Source organism: Gavialis gangeticus, unplaced genomic scaffold (assembly GCF_001723915.1).
Source record: "Gavialis gangeticus isolate Ggan-Ray unplaced genomic scaffold, GavGan_comp1, whole genome shotgun sequence".
Classification (NCBI taxonomy): domain Eukaryota; kingdom Metazoa; phylum Chordata; order Crocodylia; family Gavialidae; genus Gavialis; species Gavialis gangeticus.
The window spans coordinates 63,991,119-64,010,067 of NW_017729034.1; the positions used below are offsets into that span (position 1 = coordinate 63,991,119).

At 43.8% G+C, this 18,949-nt stretch overlaps 1 protein-coding gene across 1 annotated transcript; it reads left to right on the top strand.

Annotated features, from left to right (window-relative positions):
- The first annotated feature begins 571 nt into the window (after positions 1-571).
- MPC1 (mitochondrial pyruvate carrier 1) lies at positions 572-17,358 on the top strand. The gene is made up of 5 exons (XM_019527359.1): positions 572-739; positions 10,945-10,948; positions 12,579-12,675; positions 15,125-15,257; positions 16,856-17,358. The coding sequence occupies exons 1-5, from the start codon at positions 669-671 to the stop codon at positions 16,872-16,874; spliced, it is 324 nt and encodes a 107-aa protein (XP_019382904.1). The 5' UTR covers positions 572-668; the 3' UTR covers positions 16,875-17,358.
- Positions 17,359-18,949: the final 1,591 nt, after the last annotated feature.

Here is an 18,949-nt window from a genome sequence, read left to right on the forward strand (position 1 = left end):
GAGTAGACCAGCTCTGAATCAGCTGGAACCTGTGCACCCAACCCTATCTTGCCCCGGGCCAGACACACCTGCCTATGCTGAGCGGTGGCAGCAGCAGCCAGGCAGAAACTGCTACTTGGCACAGGGGAAAAGTGGCCCCTCCCCTTCACTGCTGCTGGGTGCGGAGGGGGGGGGGTGCGTGTACAGGGGGGAGACGGTGCGCGTGCACACAAGCAGGAAGTCCCGTCCTCCCTCTGCTTCAGTTGCCCTTGAGGAGAGCAAGTGATAATGAGCCAATTGAGGAGGGCGGACTGGCCCCTTCCGACAGCCAATAGGAGACAAGCGGTCTCCATCCAGCAGCCAATCACCAAATCGCTATCTCCCTCCCCTCCCAGACTACATCCCTCCCTCCCCAGCGCCTGGCCTAGGGCACCTTCTCTCTTCGGGCTTTTGCGACGTGTCGCCCCACCACCCCTCCAGTTCCTCCCCGGGCCCTGCTTTACAGCAGTCTCCCTCCCTCCTCTCCCTTCTCACGCTGCGGGGGCGCGGCGGCGCTCAGCCAATGGGAAGCGAGCGCGGCCCGTGACGAAGGAGCTGCCCGGGCTGCGCGCGCCGGGGTGTCAGTGTAGCCGCGCCGCGGCGGGACAGGCAGTGCCGCGGGAGCAGCCCTTCCCCCCAGCACCTCCGCCATGGCTGGGGCGCTGGTGCGCAAGGCGGCGGACTACGTGCGGAGCAAGGACTTCAGGGACTATCTAATGAGGTGGGCGGCGAGGGGAACAAGCCCCTGCTTCCTTCCGGCGGTTGCGGGGGGTGCACATATGTGCATGTATAAACGTGCATATATGTGGGGGGGGGTATAGTGGGGGGTGTGTAGTGGGTGCATTTGTGTATATGTGTAATGTCTACATGTGTACATAAATACGTGTGTGTGTAGGGTATAGTGGGGGGTGTCAGGTATAGTGGGGGTGTGCATATGTGGTGTGGCTGCGCATGTATCGGTTATAGTGTGTGTAGTGTTGTGCACATACACACACTACACATGGCGGGGGGTGTAGCAGATCTTGAAAGCCTGAAGGAGGAAAAAAGAAATCTGGCAAGAAGCGCACTTCATGTATTGGTCCTGTTGGCTGTGTGGGTCCGTTAGTTGTAGTAGACCTGAACTCGGATCACTGAGGGTCAGCGTTGACCAGCCTGCCTGCAGTGCTGTGCCAGCCCGACCAAGCTGGTGCTGGCTGGGGAGAGGCTACAGATGGAACATCGCAACTTGCTTGCTGTCAAATACTGTAAGTTTGCAGTGTAGACAGGCCCTAAATATCTAATGCAGTGACACCTGGTCCTGACTGGCTCTGTAGCTACACGGTTTGTCATTGTTAACAACAGGCTGGCAACAACAAATGTGTCTTAAGCACATTGTGGCAAACATACTGCAGCTTAAAAGAGAGATCTTGAGTAAATTGTGGTTGATACCAATAGAGCTAGATAGTGCAGGTGTTAATCACTTTATTCATGACTGGAGAAAAGGCGTATTCCACTACAGATAGTATAAACCTGACCTTTTCTGCACAAAGCTACAAAAGAAAATTGAAAAGCCACTAGTGGCTTGGGATTTGTGGTTTGAGTGTGAGAACATACAGCAACGGTTCATTTGGATGAGCGTCCTGTCTCTCTGAAAATGTCTGAGTAGCATTTGAAAGTTTGATTAAGAACTTGCTAGCCAATTAGGAAACTTATAGCTGATTATTTTGTAACTGAGCCATCTAACTTAGTTGTCAGGTACTTCCTGCACCACTGATTGAAGCAATTAAAAAGATTCTAATCAAGTCATTTTCCAACTAGGGAATGGTATCCTGCAGGTAATGATGGAGTATTTCTCTGTTAGGAGAATAAGCTGGGATCCATTATCCAGGAACATAATTTAGTAATCTCCTGTAAGGTGAAACATTCTGCCACCGTCGCTTTGACGTTGTTCTGATGTCTGTGTCTCTTTTTTGGGCTGAACATTGTCGTAGAAGTCCCATGATGGATGTACTATAAATAGAAATCATCTTGTGTTAGCTATACTCCAGTCCTCTAAAGCATGAATTGTTTTATTAACAGTAGTTTTCTAGTGTTAATAAAAATACTGTGACTAAAAAATAAAGTGACTAAAAATACTGATGGGGTTGCAGCCCTTTGCAGCTTTTCAAAGAGTGCCCCTGATTTCTAGGGATAAAACCTTCAAATAGGGCTGACTGACTCTCATTTCTCCTTAATTCGTCAGTCTTTAAACAAGAATTTTACTTGAAAGTAAGTTCTTGAAGATGTTGAAGGATGCCGACTTTTTGAAATTACATGACCCTTTCTTGCTACCAAGTTAGATTCATATTATTCCTCTTGCTTTGCTGTCACTTAAAAAAACCCAAGAAGTTAGAGGTTTGTGTAAACCCTTTTGCTCTGTTGTGCAAGGTTTCCTTTATTATATTCAACTGTTATTTCCAGGTTTAGAAATGTGCGTCTCTAATGTAGAGCAAATCTTTTTGAGGGGAAAGTGTGCTTTAGGAGCTAATGATTGTAATCAAGGGATTGACAGATTGGGTTGTCTTTTGCAAAAGGCTACAACTTCCCACCAAGTGTGCCAGCCAGGTTGTTTTTCTCAGCCTTCCAAAAAGACTGTTTTCACTCAGTCTACCTTTGCAGCAATTGGCATGAGTTTTCAAAAAGGCTGAAAGATGCATCTGCCTTGAAATGGTGACGGAGGAGAGAGGTAGTTAGTTGTTTTAGGCTGAAGTCAGTCAAAAGGCAGGGTAGATATGCACCTTCATACAATAACTAATTAAGATCTATATAGAGTACATGGTTTTGTGAGCCCAAGTTCACTTTGTTTCTCGTGGCAGTCATGCAAGGTTATTTCCTTCTTCCTGGAAGTTGCAAGAGCAGCTAAAAATCAAAAACACACAAATGAGCAACCAAGATCCACCATTTTTCTGGAGCTTTGGGAGATGGATTGAGAGCCGCTTTTCCATCTGCTCCCTACCCTACGCTTACAAGTAGGGGACAGCTTGTTGGGAAGTGGTGTTTTAAAAGTTATCAGCAGGGAAGCTGTGCAAAGTCTCTGTTGCTTTTCAGCAGCATTTGCCCCAAGGTGCTTATCAATGTCACTCCATTTGTGGCAGTTCACCAGGCTTTGGAGAATCCCAGGCTGATCTTAGTGGAGGTGGGATGGCCAGGTAGTTTCCTGGGGTGCTGGGTGCTCTCGGGTTTTGGGGATAACTTGATAATATTTTATTGTCCATAATGGTAAATAAAGGGTCCCACAAAACAACTTATTTGGTTTTGCTCTGCTAGTTCACTCACTGGTTTACAAATGACTCATAAGAGGCAAAGGGAGAAAGCTGTAGTGAAAAACTTGTTTTTTCCATGTGTCTGGCTAATACAAGCAATATGGTTGTTGGTAGTGGGGGTGTGGACACAAATCCTTGTAGCCCTTTCAAAAAGGGCTCCAGCTGGTAGTTCTAATGGCTGTGTGTGAAGAAGCTGAGAACAATTCAAGTGCAGCAAACCCATTCCAACTTTGGTTGCTGCAAACAGCACGTGAACCTCCGAGAATGTCACTGCTTGGGAACTGGTTCGCAGCTGCCTAGGTCAAAGGTGTCATCACATGCACCACCAAGGGTCCTACATGGAACAATCGCCTTTTAGGCACTGGAGTGCTGTCAACTGACCAGGCTTGGGGGCATCCCAGGCTGATTGGCAGGGAGGAGGGGTGGGGGGCAGGTGGTTTCTTGGGGTGCTGGGTGCTTTGGAGAGCTGCCCAATGCCTCTGTGTCCATTGCCAAGAATGAAATGAGATTTCACCAGGGGTTTGGGGAAAAGTGCTGTTTAAAAGCCATGGAGACCTGGGGCAGCCTGCTGGAAATGCAGAAGCAGGGGGACCCCCTCTGTTCACCTGCCCCCATGCCCCTACCCCCCCGGCCAGATCAGGCTGGGATGCCCTGAAGTTTGGTTCTTTGACACCATTGGAATGAAACTAACAAGTGGTTTTTGGTGGGGGGATGGGGAGGGATATTTCCACCAAAAGCAGTAGAGGTACCCCCTCTACTCACCTGACCTGCTTCCTCCCCCCACGCCCCCAGCCTGGGGATGGCTGAGGGCTGGATCAAGTGCAGGCAATATAAGTTGGGGTAGTAGAGTTCTGGCTGCGTTATCAGAGTACCCAGGTGCCACGCAGGGGTTGGTGTGGTATCAGGGAGAGGGCATGAGGTGTGGTGCAGAAGGGACTGCCTGGAGGACCAGACACTAGTTATAGAAAGCTTGGTGTCTGCATATATTAGATTAGCATTAGTTCAAGAAGGGCCATTTCAAAATAATACCTGATTTTCCAGGTATACTTCTTGAAACATTTCAGGAGGTACAAATCATTCTAAATTGGCTTGTGTGTCTGAATACTTGTGGTTTAAAGAATGGTTGCATGTGTGGCTGTGGTTTAAAAGGTTTAAGGGTTATGTCTGTCAACATCTTTTAACACTTCTTCATCCAGGATTAAATCTGGAGCAAGTTTGCTGCATTTGAAATCTTTCTCACACAACAGTTGGACTATACCAGCCGTTCCCCTTTTTGAAAGGACTCCAAGCACTTGTGTCCTCACTTTGTGTTCTATAGTTATTCTTACCTGTCATATACTTTTGCAAGGAGCTGCATCCTGAGGTATTCAGAAAGGTTAAGTTGGTACCAAATGTGCTTGAGTTTATAGTATGCAAGTGTTAAATAGTAGGGGTGCACCGATAGAGATTTTGGGGGCTGATACCAATAGCTGATTTTTAAGGAGGCATATTGGCCAATACCAATCTGATTTCCAATATAGCATGGGGAGCTGTGCACAGCTGGTAAGTCTGTTGTGGTGGGAGGGAAAAGGCATGGAGGGACAGCTCAAGACCCCTGCAGTGAGGGAGGGAGTGGGTTTGTGACTGCACAGCCGGGCAGGGCAGCCGCGGGATGGAGCCATGGCTTGTCCGGGGGGTGTGGGGAGGTGGGGCTGGTTTCTACCACTGTGCGCACCCTGGAAGGGCATGGGGGTGGGGCAGAGGTGTGTGCCCCCATATCTGCATGGGGCATGGGCAGGGTGGGTTGCAGCTGTGGGCTGGGCCTGGGGCTGCGCTGAGCTCTTCCTGGTGGGGGGGGCTGGGCCTGGCTGCACTCAGGGTGGGTGGCAGCTGCCCTGGGAGAGGGCTACGGGGTGGGAGCTGCAGCCACCCAGAAATTCACTGAAGCCCCCCCATAACTCCTCAGCACCATTGCCACCCACCCCAAGCACAGCCCTGGTCCAACCCCCCCATGCGCTGGGAAGAGCCAGGCATCACCCCAGCCCCAGCCTGCAACGGGAGCCCCCCTGCCCCTGCAGATTGGGAGGCACATGCCTCCTCCATGCCCTCCTGGGCTGCGCACAGCAGTGGGAGCCACCTCCGGCTCCACGCCTGCCCCTACACCAATCCCTCCCTCACTGCAGGGGCCTTGATCTGTCCCCCCACCACACACCTTCCCTTGCCCCTCCTCTTCCACCACACCAGATTTACTAGCTGGACACCGCTCTCTAAGCCACCAGGCTGTGCTCGTGCTGCGCGCATGCACGGGCATTTATCGGCCAACTTTATCAGCCACATGAGGCTGATCTCTCCAGTACAATCAATTTCTTTATATCGGTGCTGATCCAATACTGGGCTGATGTATTAGTGCGCCTCTATTAAATAGGGCATAGTTTTCAGTGCTCTGAATTATCCTTGTTTCAGGGGTGTTGGTTGTAGTCGTGTTGGTCTAAGGACATAAGCAGATGACAAGGTTCTTTAGATATCTTTTATTAAATCAGCTAAAAAGGATATCACATTTATCCAAAGAACTTTGTCTGAATTATCCGGGCTTTCAAATCCATTACAAATGCTGCTGTTAAGATCTTGGCATTTTGCTCAAAGTATGTCAATTATTATTTGGTACTCTTGTTCCAAGTGCCCCAAATTCAACCTTTTCTTTTCTTGCTTACAAGGCTCTCTGTAACATACTACAGCTTTATTTTGCACTTGTAATAAAAAAAAGTACCGATTGTACTGGCCCAGTGATGCCAGCCTCTAGTTACCACTTTAGCAAGGTAGTGTTAGAGTGATGATGTAGCCATGATAGTCCAGGAATTTGTAAGAGGCAAGGATTTCTTAGGGTGGTATCTTTTAATGTATAGTTGGGATAATAAAAGATACCCTCCTAAGAAGTCGTTGCCTCTTCTTTTAACAAGCACGTTCACACTTATTCCCATGGCATCTCTTACAAAGAGGATGGAAGAGGTTCCTGTCCAGACTCACAAACATTTTACTATGGTTTTTGTTTAAGACCCTCCTCAAAAGTTGCTTCTTTCTTGATGCAAACAGTAAAGTGCAAACTTCAAATGAGGAAGTCAGCAGAGAGCCATGATCTCTACCATTGTCTGACTAAAAATCATGCACATTCTATTTGTTATTCTGGTCCACTTGTCTCATTCACCAATTACAAAATGCTCATGTCTTCAAGTAGAAGTTCTTTGGGGAATTGTCATTGATGTTAGTGTAGTGCCTACAACTGTGGGGGCACAGCCTAGTTGTGGCCTTTATTGCAATCTGAGTATCTAATCTTTCTGACTGGTGCCAAGTTATGCAAACACTAAGAGGAGAGGTGGGGGAAAGGATCTTTTAGTTTCTTGGCTGGGGAAAAGTTTTCTTCTGCCCAGGAAGATAATTGCCTTTCTTTTAACCTACCCACATGCCCCTACCTCCAGGCCAAATTTAATCCCCTGTGGGGGGATCCCCTTCAAACTCTGGATTCTTCCAGTCCTTCCCTAATCGGTTTTTAAAAATGCAGGCCACTCCTTGCATAAAAAGATACAATTTTATTTAAGGTGGTATAAATTGAAACTACCTATTGCCAGCAGTGACTTTCATCCTAGAATGCTTTTCATCTGAGAAAAGAAATGCCTTGTGTAACTTTTTACTGTACTTATAAAGGCCTTTTTCTCTCCTAGTGTGTTACAAAGAAAAATAGATTAAAGACAATTTGATGGACTTCAGGATTTGCAATAAAATTGCAAAGAAAAGATTTCACATTTTGAAAAACTTTCTACCCTTGTGTGGTGGAGGTATTTGAGTGTTATCTTTTAGAGTGTATACAGAAAAGTGTTAATTATCCTAGAGGACAGGGTTCTTTGAGTAAATCCATTATCTTTTATTAGACCAACTAATTATCCTAGTCATCCCTCTCTCTCAGCCTTCATGAATAGGTTTTATTATTGATAGTCTGATTGCTTACATTTAGCAGTTTTTGGCTGTACCTTGGGTGCAGATAGATGGGTAGTTTGTGGTGGTATCTCTTGCTTTCTTCCTTGGGTCTGGGAGGAGTCAAGTGATTGTGGTTCCAAAAAGAGTGAAATAGTAGGTATAAACTTATCACAAGTCTCATCTGTCACTTAAGTGCCCAAAGCCCACCTATCGGAACCTTCAGCTCTATTCAATAACTCCTATAATGTACTTACAATTTACCTAAGGTTTTACTTTTAAATTGTGTGGTAGCATAACACAGTATTTAATTGAAAATTAAATACAGATCTGTGTTACTGTACTGGAGTAATTTTTTTTTTTTTTAGTTTATATTGTAGTCTCCAGTACAAATACTAGTTTTTGAAGGGACGCTCTAAAAAGAACTTCAAATTTTCAAAATTGTCCACATTTTCTTGTGAGAGCTATATCCAACCTTTTAGTTATACAGGCAGTCCTTGACTGAAGACATTTTGAGTTCCAACGAACAGCACTTACGACGTTTATAAATTGACACCACAGTGAACAAGTTCACTGCATCACCCATCTCCCTGGAGAACATCTGTCCAAACTTCCTTGGACACTTTCTTTAAGAAAGCAGACAAGACTCCAGAAAGAACCTGCAGCCAAGACTCCTGAGAAGACCCCAGCCAAGAGCCCTTCAAAAAGTCCAGCAAAGTCACCTCAGAGAAGTCCTTCCAAATCAGTATGATTTCTATTTACAATATAAATACATTAATGTAGCTATATTACTAGTCTATAATTGATTGAGTATAAAATTCTGGGTTATTTTCTGTGAAAAATAGAGTATCAGGCCTTGGTTCAGTGTGGCAGGGCACTAGGTGTGCCTGCCACTTTAAGGACCTGGAGCTGGCAGCCTCCAGGTGCCTAATGAGGGCAGCCATTTTAGGCTGAGGGCTGCTGAGTCTCATCTGGAGGTAAGGGAGGAGCTGTAGGGGATGGTAGAAGGCTCCTGGTCCTTGGTATGACTGGAAACTATACCCTCCCAGGAATGGGTGGCCTGGTGGGGCTCCCAGTGGCACGGGAGCCCCCAGGAAATGCCAGGCCAGTGATCACCCTGGTGAAAGGCAGATCAGGGCTCCTTAACCCCTAGCCCTCACCTTAGGGTGGGTCGTGTACACCGGAGGGAGTTGTGGAGGTGCAAGCCCTGAGGAGGAGAGTTGGGGGCCAGGTTTGGCCAAGGCTGCCTGAGCCCTGCGGGGGTTCAAGACCCTGAGGAGGAGAGTTGGGGCCAGGCACGGCTAAGGCCACCTGAGCCCACTTGTGGAGGGAAGCCCCGAGACCCCGAGTAAAGGGGAAGTTATGAGCAGTGTGGAGCCCCCAGTGTGAGGGGGGCAGCGTGTGGAGCCCTGTGAAGGGAGGGGGGCTCAGCCAGAGAGAGGGAGCTGAGTCTTCACCCCAGTAAGTCCTCCAATGCAGGAGGCAGAGTTTGGGTCAAATATAACACCAGTAGTAGCACCACGACCTGCTGCCAGGGGAGGAGTGAGAGTCCTCTATGAGACCCTGAGGCACCAGTCGTGGTGTGAGGTGACCCCAGCTCCCCATGTCTGTGGAGGAGGACCCAGGGAGGGGGACCCTGAGAAAAGAGTATGGGTCACACATCAAGCCTGCCAGAGCTTCCCCTGACTGGCCCAGGCCAGGAGGATCAGAAGGGCAAGGAGGCCCACTGAGAGGGATGCCTAAGAGCCAGGGGCCTGGGGTCCTGACTGGCTTGGAGGTGGGCCAGGGCTAGTGTGAGCCGAAAGTCCCAGTGCGGGGACCACACCCGAAGGGGAACTGGTGGCAGGGAGATGTGTGGCCCAGTATGACGGCAGCAAAGGAACTCAGTTGAGGGTACTACAGCAGGATTCTGGGCCCCATCGTGGGGGACCAGCACATATGAGAACATCGATGTCATCAGTGAGGCTTGGGCTGCGGTGTAGGGGAGGAATGGAGCCGCAGATAGTGCCCCCTAGCAGTGTGGCAGAAAATGGGCAGCTTCCCACTTAATTACATCTATTAATTAATCAATTAAGACCAAGGTATGGTGGGTGAGAAAGTGGGCAGTTAGCCCAAGAACAGGTGGGTGGGCCACACGGAGATCGGCCACAGTAGGCCCCGTCTTGCATTCAGGAACCAATCCCCCATTTATAGGATTGTTCCTATTGGAAAATCAGTTCCGAGTTATGGCCTTTCAACTTAAGACATGGTTTCCAGGAATTGGTTGTGTCGTAAGTCCGAAAACTGCCTGTACTTAGAATTATAGAGAACTAGGGCTGGAAGGCACCTCTAGAGGTCATTTTGTTTAACCCTCTGCCTGAGGCAGGAACATCCCTTGAAGTCTTTTGGCGATTTGGGGCAAACCTTATACTGCTATCATACCCCATCTCCTCTAGGAGACTTTGTTAGGGCAGGCACAACCCAGAACCTAATAACATTGCGGTTAGGGGGGAGCACAGGGCACCAGGGCCAGTTCTTGGGGATGCCAGGGGCTGCTGCAGACAATGTGTGATGAGCCTGCCCCCAGCAGCAGCAGCTCGAGGCCACACAGTTACTGTCTGAATTTGAAGAGCCAGGCAGGTAAGTCTCCTTTCCAGTGGATGGCATAATCCGTGACCCCCACCCTGCCCAAGGTGCTCAAGGAGCTTGCCATGCTTCTGTCAAAAATGTCTAAAGATTTGTGTCATTTTGAAAAACTGCAGTCATAAAATAATTTAGTAACAAGCTTCTGTGTGGGATTGCTGCAGCATTGTCCATAAAGTGTCTTGTTACAAAGTAGGAAAGACATCAGGAGCTTTGAGAGAAATGTATATCTGGTATGACTACAAAAGCAGAGGCTGCCACCTTAAAGATGTCATAATGTGTGTTAGTTGTGAACAGACTATTGCATTTGGAAACTCTTACCCAAGTAGGAGCAATGTATTTAGCACCACCACCTACCTTTGTATGTGGCTGTAAGGGTGTGTTATCATGGAAGTGAATGGTATACTGCTCGAGGCAATGCTTTGCAACTGCAAATCTCTGACTACTTAAGAGGGTAACTTGTGTTACATAATTGCAAATGATCTTAAACATACATTGTTATCTAGCATTCAGACATGGGAAATTGGATCATAACATGCTCTGAGCATCAAGGAGTTCAATTAAAGGTACAGGTTACAGAAGTTGTCGATTGAAATTGTTCAGTGTTACTGAAGTTTAAGTTGGGTTGCTTCATCTCTGTAATAGCAGAATTCTCTTTGGCAGCCAATCAAGCTGAACTGTTTGGCTTTCATCTCAGCTTGTTGCTTGGGTGAAGGCCTTTGGACTCTTTTGTGCCATGCTTTTGATATTAAACGCCCAGGGTCAAAACTTGAATTCACTTGAGTCCATCATGAAACTTTTTTACTGACGACACTGGGACCAGGAGAAGCTTCTTCTGTGTTACATAATGGAAAGATTGCACTTGTTAGGTAAATTGTCCTTCTACATGAGGAAAACTGTTATAATCATTTCCATTTTGAGTATTAAAACTTAATTGAGCCTTGCTAATCAGCCTTACTGATGTCTTATTCCATTGCAAACCAATAGTTTGACACTGATTTTTGAAGGAAACTAACTCTGTTCTTCTCTTTTCATGCATCATCTGAATTATGAACCATGATTATTGCTCGCCAAATAGTACGGTAAGGAAAAAACTTTTTACTTAATTTTAGTCGCTTGTAAACTTATGAACTGGCTTGATTCTTATCTGAGGAAGTGTATTGCCAAGGTCCAAGACTCTCAAGTTTTAGTAAAAGACTTATAAAGAAGGTCCCATAAAAGAAACCAAACTTCAGAAATGTATGTCCAGTCACAAAGAAGCTATGATTATGAGAATGAGCTTGCAGATTCTTAAAATAAACTGATTGCATGCAACTTCCCACCCCAAAATAACAAAATTCTATTTGTTACTGAATTTCCATGGCTGTGTTTCTAAGTATAGCAAATGACATCTTGAAGTAGAATCTCAGAATGGTAAGTGCCATTATAGCACATGTGTCTTTACCTAGGCATTACCATTGAGGTACAAATGAAATGTCCTACTAACTTAATTCTCATGGTTTGTGACCAGTGATTGTCTTGTTAGATTTGAATTCAGTGATTCTGATGCTGATGTGTTTTCCTGGTCAACTATTCATCTCTTCACAATTTGCTAAGAACAATTACACGTGAAGAGCTTCATCTTTCCCTGATTCTGGTGATACTGAGTTACTAGAATATCATCTTCAAATAGATGCAAGAATGACTTTGTTAACTGTAAAGGTCTCTAGATTGTCCTTTGGGGTGGGGGGAGGTATCCTATTTATACCTCTCCTGTTTATCCCATCTGACCTAAGTAGCTAATCATTTTGAGGGGTCATGTCTTTGTCTATAGAAGGACAAATTGATAGTCTGCAAACAAACATGATTGCACCAAAGAATGTACAAAGTCCTGTTTCCCTACCCAAAGTAAAAATCAAACAGTTTCTCTGGTCATGGTGCTAAGCTTTCTCAGCAAACATCCTGCCCCAAAAATCCTTTGCTTTTGTCTCAGTCGCTCTCATTGCTTTTTCAGCTTTGTTGTTCCTTTCTCTAACTGTGGCTCTTTCATGCATGTAGCCACTGACACTGCAGCGCTTCAGTTAAACCTAGAGAATAGGTGTTTGATTTATTGGACCTCTGGGAAATCCCTGTGGCTTCTCAGCCACTATTCAAGCATGTGTGCAACCTGGTCCTCAAGCAGCAGTCTTCCATCATTTTATTTCACTTTAGCTTTAATGGAATGCTGCTCCTGTCCAACAGGTTTAACGTGGTGTGATTTACCTCAAGATCTAACATATTGGCTGCAACCTGCCCATCCTTCACCCTAAAATAACCCCTCAGTTAAACTGAGGGTTTTTTCCAACCTTTATTGACTTGGACTTACAGTTTAGAGATCAGTCTCTAACAAATAAGATGCACATTTAAGTTGGGTGGTAAGCTGTCTTCTAGATGTGAGGTTACAGTGCTGACCACAGAGTAGTTGTGCTGCTTATTGATGGCTTGCAAATGGTTGGTTTGTTTTGCTCGCATCCTCTTCATAGGCAGAACTGTGTTAAACCTATTTACTTGAGAATATTGGGATTTTCCCCTTAGTGAAGAGCATAAATATTATATAAAATAGGCAGCATTTTCCCATTATGTGCCTGAAACTCTTCTGTATTCTAACTTGAAAGTCAGCTCTAACATGATGCTACCTTTCCAGAATTCTGCATGATTTTAAAAAAGTCTATTTTCCTTTTTCTCTATTTTCAGCACTTTTGGGGGCCAGTAGCTAACTGGGGACTCCCTATCGCTGCTATTAATGATATGAAGAAATCTCCAGAGATCATTAGTGGCCGAATGACATTTGGTAAGACCCATTTTGAAATAATTAGACTTAATCTCAGCAAACTATTGAAAGTCTACAAAAAAATCTTCTCAAGTGCTTCTCTTTTAAATGTAGTTCTTAGTTTAATCTGTCTGCTAGCTGGTTGTTAAAGGAAGATGCTTGTCACATTTTAAATGGTATGATGTGCAACTTTAAAATAACTAAACTTCAGTTTTTCAGTGTGTCACTTAAGACGCCTCTTAAGGGAGCCCTATATTCCAGAAGAAATAAGCTGTAATTTGAGTATATGAAGACCTTGAAGAATGTTGACCTGGGTACCCAGAATTACTAGTTACTCTTGGAAAGTTGGTTCCACGTCTTTTTTTCTTACTGATCATCTATGTTAACTCTTGTCCTATCCCTCCAATAGCAGGACTTTCATTGATGCTACTTGTGGTACAGGATTTAAGTTACAGTATTGGCAAAGTAGAGAACTGAAAGAATTTATAATCTAAAACTTGAAATGCTGTTAGCAAAGCAAAATAAGCTGGTTTCAGAGAGTAACACTGGTCTCAAAGGTTGCCTGTAAATGCCAGGGAGCTATCATTACTCTTGGAAGAGTAGTGAAATGAGTTGTCTTTGTTTTGTGCGTTTAGAATATCTACTTCTTAAATGGATTTTTATTTATTTTTATTTATTTATTTATTTTTTTACTGTCAAGGGTCCTTTTTTCCCCCTGATATGTGTATTGTTTTCCTTCCTCTTCTGATACATTTTCATTTTATTTTACTTTCTCCCTGCATTATAAGTCATTTTAACTGTGTAATATACAGCTCTTAGAATACATAAATGCGTGTATTTATAGTTTGGCTAACCTCTTCCCTTAATTTACTCATCTGTATGTTGATCAGATTCCTCCCCACCCCCTGAAACTGCAAAGGGTCTGTTGTCTTGTCTTAATTAATGGTAACCTTTGGGAAAGCACTGAAGTGTCACTTTGTTCAGCCCTTCCAAATCTTCTCTACTGACACTGAGTGGTTACTGAAAACAACATTGTGGTCCTTGGGTGTTTCATCTCTTCATTTTAAAATGTGTTGCTCATATAAAAAGGGAGCTTCAAGTCGCTGTTGAAACTCTGCCCACTACATATGGGGAGAGATGCAGCTAAAATAGCCTTAGTTTTTGGAGGAGGATTTTAAAGTAGTGAAGTTGCACAACTCTTTTATATATATTTTGCCAAAGGACTTTGCTGTATATGTGCACTACAGCACAATGGTCATTTAACTAGTGTAGATCAGGGTTGCTCACCCCCTGGCCTGCAGAGTGGCATCCAGCCCACAGGCTTCCCCACAGGTCTGAAAATTTGGCAGCAGGAAAGTGATGACTGCTCCCTAGCTAGCAAATTATCAGACCCAGAAGGAGCCCTGTAGGCTAATAGCATGCCCCTGCACGCTAAATCAGGCATGCAAGATCTGGGTGGCATGGGGCAGGATCTGAGCAGTATAGGACCCAACCCCACGGACTGGCCACCATGTCACTTGCAGCCTACAAGGCCGAAAGAGTGAACATCACTGGTGTACAGTATACATGGAACCCCTTTTCTCAAGCTGAAGGTTATGTAACTAAGTTTTCTCATTTAGTACTGCAGTCTCCTGCCTTCTGACAGCGTTGCAACAATTAGCTGTCTATGCTGTACTTGTTCTCTTCCCACAGCATTATTGCTAGAAGTTTATGTAAGACACCTTATACAAATAAGTGGAAACCATTTGTTCTTCCCCATTCTTGCTTCTAGAAAAGCAAATGCTTCTTTTCAGATAACTTTTCTCCTCGGAGTCAAGCTCTGTTATTATCAAGAGCTGTTTCACCAAGGTTTACAAAATACATTTTTTTTTTTGCTTCTGAACTTTCATCTAAAAACAATGTTTTACCCTACAACTGTCCTTGGATTTTAACTTTCTACTCCCTGCCATAAGTGCACTTAAGTGAAGATTCAGATTGTTAAAGTTATACTTTAACCCACTTTAACTTTTCTTGTTGGGAAATGTGGCTTATTGAAAGGATAACCTTTGTCCCATTTTCAAACCTGTGTTAAACTTTCCCATGTTTTAGATGGGTTTAGCTAGAAAGATGTCAACGTAGTTGCAGATTTGTGAGTTCACATTGAAGTCTTTAGTAGAAGATTCCTGGGGGATTGATTTGACCCTAAATTGAGCAAATTTTACCTGGGGTTTAGAAGGGGAATTCACTGTGGGAGTTCATAATTCTGTGTTTGTATTGCAACAACTGTGCATCTTCAGCTGAAGAGCAGGTGAGAAGAATGTTGTAGAATGGTTGGCATGGGCTGAGATCCATCCCTTTAATGAAAATGGCCTTAGTATCAATGACATAAAAACGGTGTCACAAGATATAGTTGTGGGGTTTTTTTTTTCTTTTTAATTCATGGTGTCCTTAAAAATAAACCGCTGACATGCTGTCTGCTCTGTTTTTACAGCACTGTGTTGTTACTCGTTGACTTTTATGAGGTTTGCCTATAAGGTGCAACCAAGAAACTGGCTTTTGTTTGCGTGTCACTTAACTAATGAATGTGCACAACTTATCCAAGGAGGCAGACTGATGAAATATACGTAAGTGATGTTGTAAAATCTGGAATCAAAGTGCAACTGCAAGCTTGTTTTTGGTGCATTGTATATATAAGAAGAAAGAAAGAAAAAGAAAATGCTGAAAGCTGCACTGCCATGTCACATTGATCTCCTCCTTTGACAGAGTAACTGGTGGAGGAAAGCATGCTGTGGATATAGTATTTCTGGACTTCAGGAAGGCGTTTGACAAGGTCCCACATGCCCTGTCTACCCCACATTTTTTTCAATTTGTTTATGAGATGAACCACTATAAGGTGGATAGATAGCTGGCTCAGTAACCACAAGCAAAGGCTAATTATAAATAGATCCTTGTCAGGGTGGCAAGAGGTCTGGAGTCGAGTCTATCTTGGGCCCAGCACTGTCCAATGTATTTCTTAATGATTTGGATACTGGTATAGAAAGTTTCTTGAGCAAGGTTGCAAATGACACAAAACTGGGAAGAACTGAAAGATGGGAGCACAATTCAGAGGGATCTCAACAGATTAGCAAGCTAGGCTGAACCTAACAGGATGATGTTCAGTGCTAACAAATGCATGGTGCTACACCTCAAGAAGCATAATCAAAACCGCAGATACAAAATGGGTGACACATGGCTGGATGGCAGCACTATGGAGAAGGATCTGGGAGTCTCTATCGATCACAGACTCAATATGAGTGTACTGTGTGATGTAGCCACACAAAAGCAACTGTAGTTTTGGACTGCATCAATAGAAGCATTAGGTGCAAGACACAGGAAGTGATAGTGCCTCTCTGCTTGGTACTGGTTAGGCCTTAGCTAGAGTGTGTGCCGTTTTGGGGTCCACATTTGAAAAAAGACATGGAGAAGTCAGAGGGTCCAGAGGCAGGCAACAAATATGACAAAGGACTTGGGAAGGTTAGTCATACAAGGAGAGGAGCTAGGCATGTCCAGCTTGCAGAATAGGTGCTTAAGAAGGGACTTCATACCAATTTCCAAATACTCGGAACAGCTGCTGTAAAGAAGAGGGAAAATATCTTTTCTTCCTTGCCGAAGAGAGTAGGATGCAGACAAATGGCTTGAAGTTGCAGCAGCATAGGATGTCAAAGGAAGTTTTTTACTCTCAGAACAGTGAGGCAGTGGAATAGACTGTCTAGGGAAGTTGTGGACTCTCCATCACTGAAGTGTTCTAGAAGAGGTTGGACAGCCACTAGTCCAGGATGATTTGGAGCCTACTGTGGGTATGGGTATCCCTATTCTATGGATGCCTATATCCTATATGTGTATTTCCCAAGCTTTTGGACTGTGCTGGTTGCCTCATGAAGCCAGGAGGGAACTCTTCCTCCTCCTGCTGCTGCATGTGACAGGGTTTAAGCTTTCCTGGGAGACATTGGGTGTTGGCTGTAGCCAATGCTGCAGATTTTGATTGGGGTGTGTCACTGCTCCTGCTGAGACTTAAAGCCAGAGGTTCCTGGCTTGCCTGTCCACTTGGTCAGACTGATCACCCTATTTGCAACCATATCCAAGTTGCAATTTCCACTGTAAGCCCAAGCTTTAACCAATTATAATTAAGTAATCAGCCTTGCATTGATGTTTTTCTTTTCTTTTCTTTTTGTGCTCCCCCTAGGATGGAAAAGAAGAACTAAATTTGAACAAAAAAACAGGGAATCTGCTCATCTTGAATTGCAGCAAAGGAAGAGTGTTGCCATCTACAGTTATTGTAATGCAGATTGTTGCATTGTTTTTATCCATTGTAATATTTATCACAAATACAAAATTTTACCAACATGACACACCATCCTTCCACTAACTTACAGCTTTTTAAAAAAAATACTCCTTAGCAATGTAAATCATATATCAGTTTGCTGCCTCACAATTTTTTATTTTCTATAAATGAAGCTCCTCCAAATCCTGTGTAGAATATTTTTAAGAGGACGAGATAACTCTAACCAGCTATGAAACTAAAGGCACAGGACAATTTCGCACAATGTGTTTAAACTTGCTAAACCAACATTAACTTGGAAGATAATAACCACAGAGATGTAGGTGGCATACATATGCAGAACAAATTAAACATTAAAAAGCCATTTAATGTAGTATTTCCTGACTATATTTTATCATTTAGAATTTTTATCAACAGTGACTTGCTAATTTGCAAGCACACATTCTACATTGGCCACATCAGGTTATTTGCTTATTATGGTTTCAGTCTAGGCTGAATGGGACCCATGTTCCCATGGGTCCCATTCAGTCTAGTTAGTAATGGGACCCATGTTCTAACCTGAAAGTGCATATTACTTATTTGAGGAAATAACCCCTGGTCCCTAGAGTTAACGTGAAAGAAGCAAAGTCTAGTTGTAAACTGAAGGAATGCAACAATTGTTTTGTTGTTTGGGGGGTTTTCTTGTAACAATCCATATTTAAGAAGCTGTAAATGGATTTTGACATCCTTACTTTATATGCTTGATTCTCTGAAGATCTTTCCAATTCTTACTGAAGTGGAGAACTTTTTATTTAGTTAAAGTGATGTTTAAGAGTTGGGAAGGACAAATATCTTTTGCTTGTAGTTGTCCAACTTCATGTTGTGGCAGTTGACTTTTTTCTATTCAGTTCTGTCACATGTTTTAATAGTGGTATTAATATATGCAAATATATTTAACCTAATGTGTGCAACAGACATTGTTTCTGATGCAACAATTTTTGAACAGTAAAATCTGTCTCTAAATATTGGCAATAAATCCTTCCAGTGCAACTCTTCAAGTCACTTTTTTTTCACAATACTGCTATTGCAGGTATTGAAGAACATCCTCTACACGTGGAAGGTCCCATGGAATCAAAGCTTCTGGTATGGGCAATCTACTGTAATGACCTGAAGTAAAATTAAAATAAACTGGAGAACGAGAGTATTTTGGTTTGTGGAGTTGTTTGGTGTTCAGCTGCCTATGACAGACTTGCTGGCATACAGGTTACATTTCTGTAAGAAACCTGCTCCTTATAAAAAATTGGGAGGGACCGTTGTTAGATTAGACAGGGGAAAAAGAACTGCACTACCATAATTTCTGGTCTCCTCTGATACCCAAATTTGAATTGTCAATTAACCTAACTTATTAATTTCCTCTTGAGCATATAGTACTGAGAGAGAGATTTTTTTTTTAAATTATATTTGTTATAACACACACATGGCTACTGAAGATAGTCTTTCCAGCTATGGGAATCTGTCAACTTCAAGGTAAAGTAGTTGACAGATAGTATCTTGTGTCAAGCAGGCCACATGATACAATAGTTGAATTTTTCCCCCTCAGTCTGTAGACCTGTGACTAAAGCGGTTACAAATATGAAGTAAAAAGCATGTTATACTAGTAGCATCTTTCTGATTTGTGAATCCTGCCCAGAGTTATAGTTGCTGTATTATTCTTCACAAGAAGGACTGATGCATGATGTTGCTGCTAATGGGAAGTTCCTTTCTGATCCCTTATTTGTAAGACGCCATCAACATGGGTCAAAACTTTCAGCGCTTCTATATGTATATTAAACACTGCACTGCAAAATGGGACTATCATCTCCAGTTCTGGCCTCAGCTGGAATTCTGGGTCCCACTTGGGGCACAGCATTTTTAGAAGGATATAGAAAAACTATAGTTTCTATAACAAGCCAGAGAAGGACTGGGTAAAGAAACTGGGCATGTTCAGTTTAGAAGAATGGAGATTAAAGTGGAGAAGAA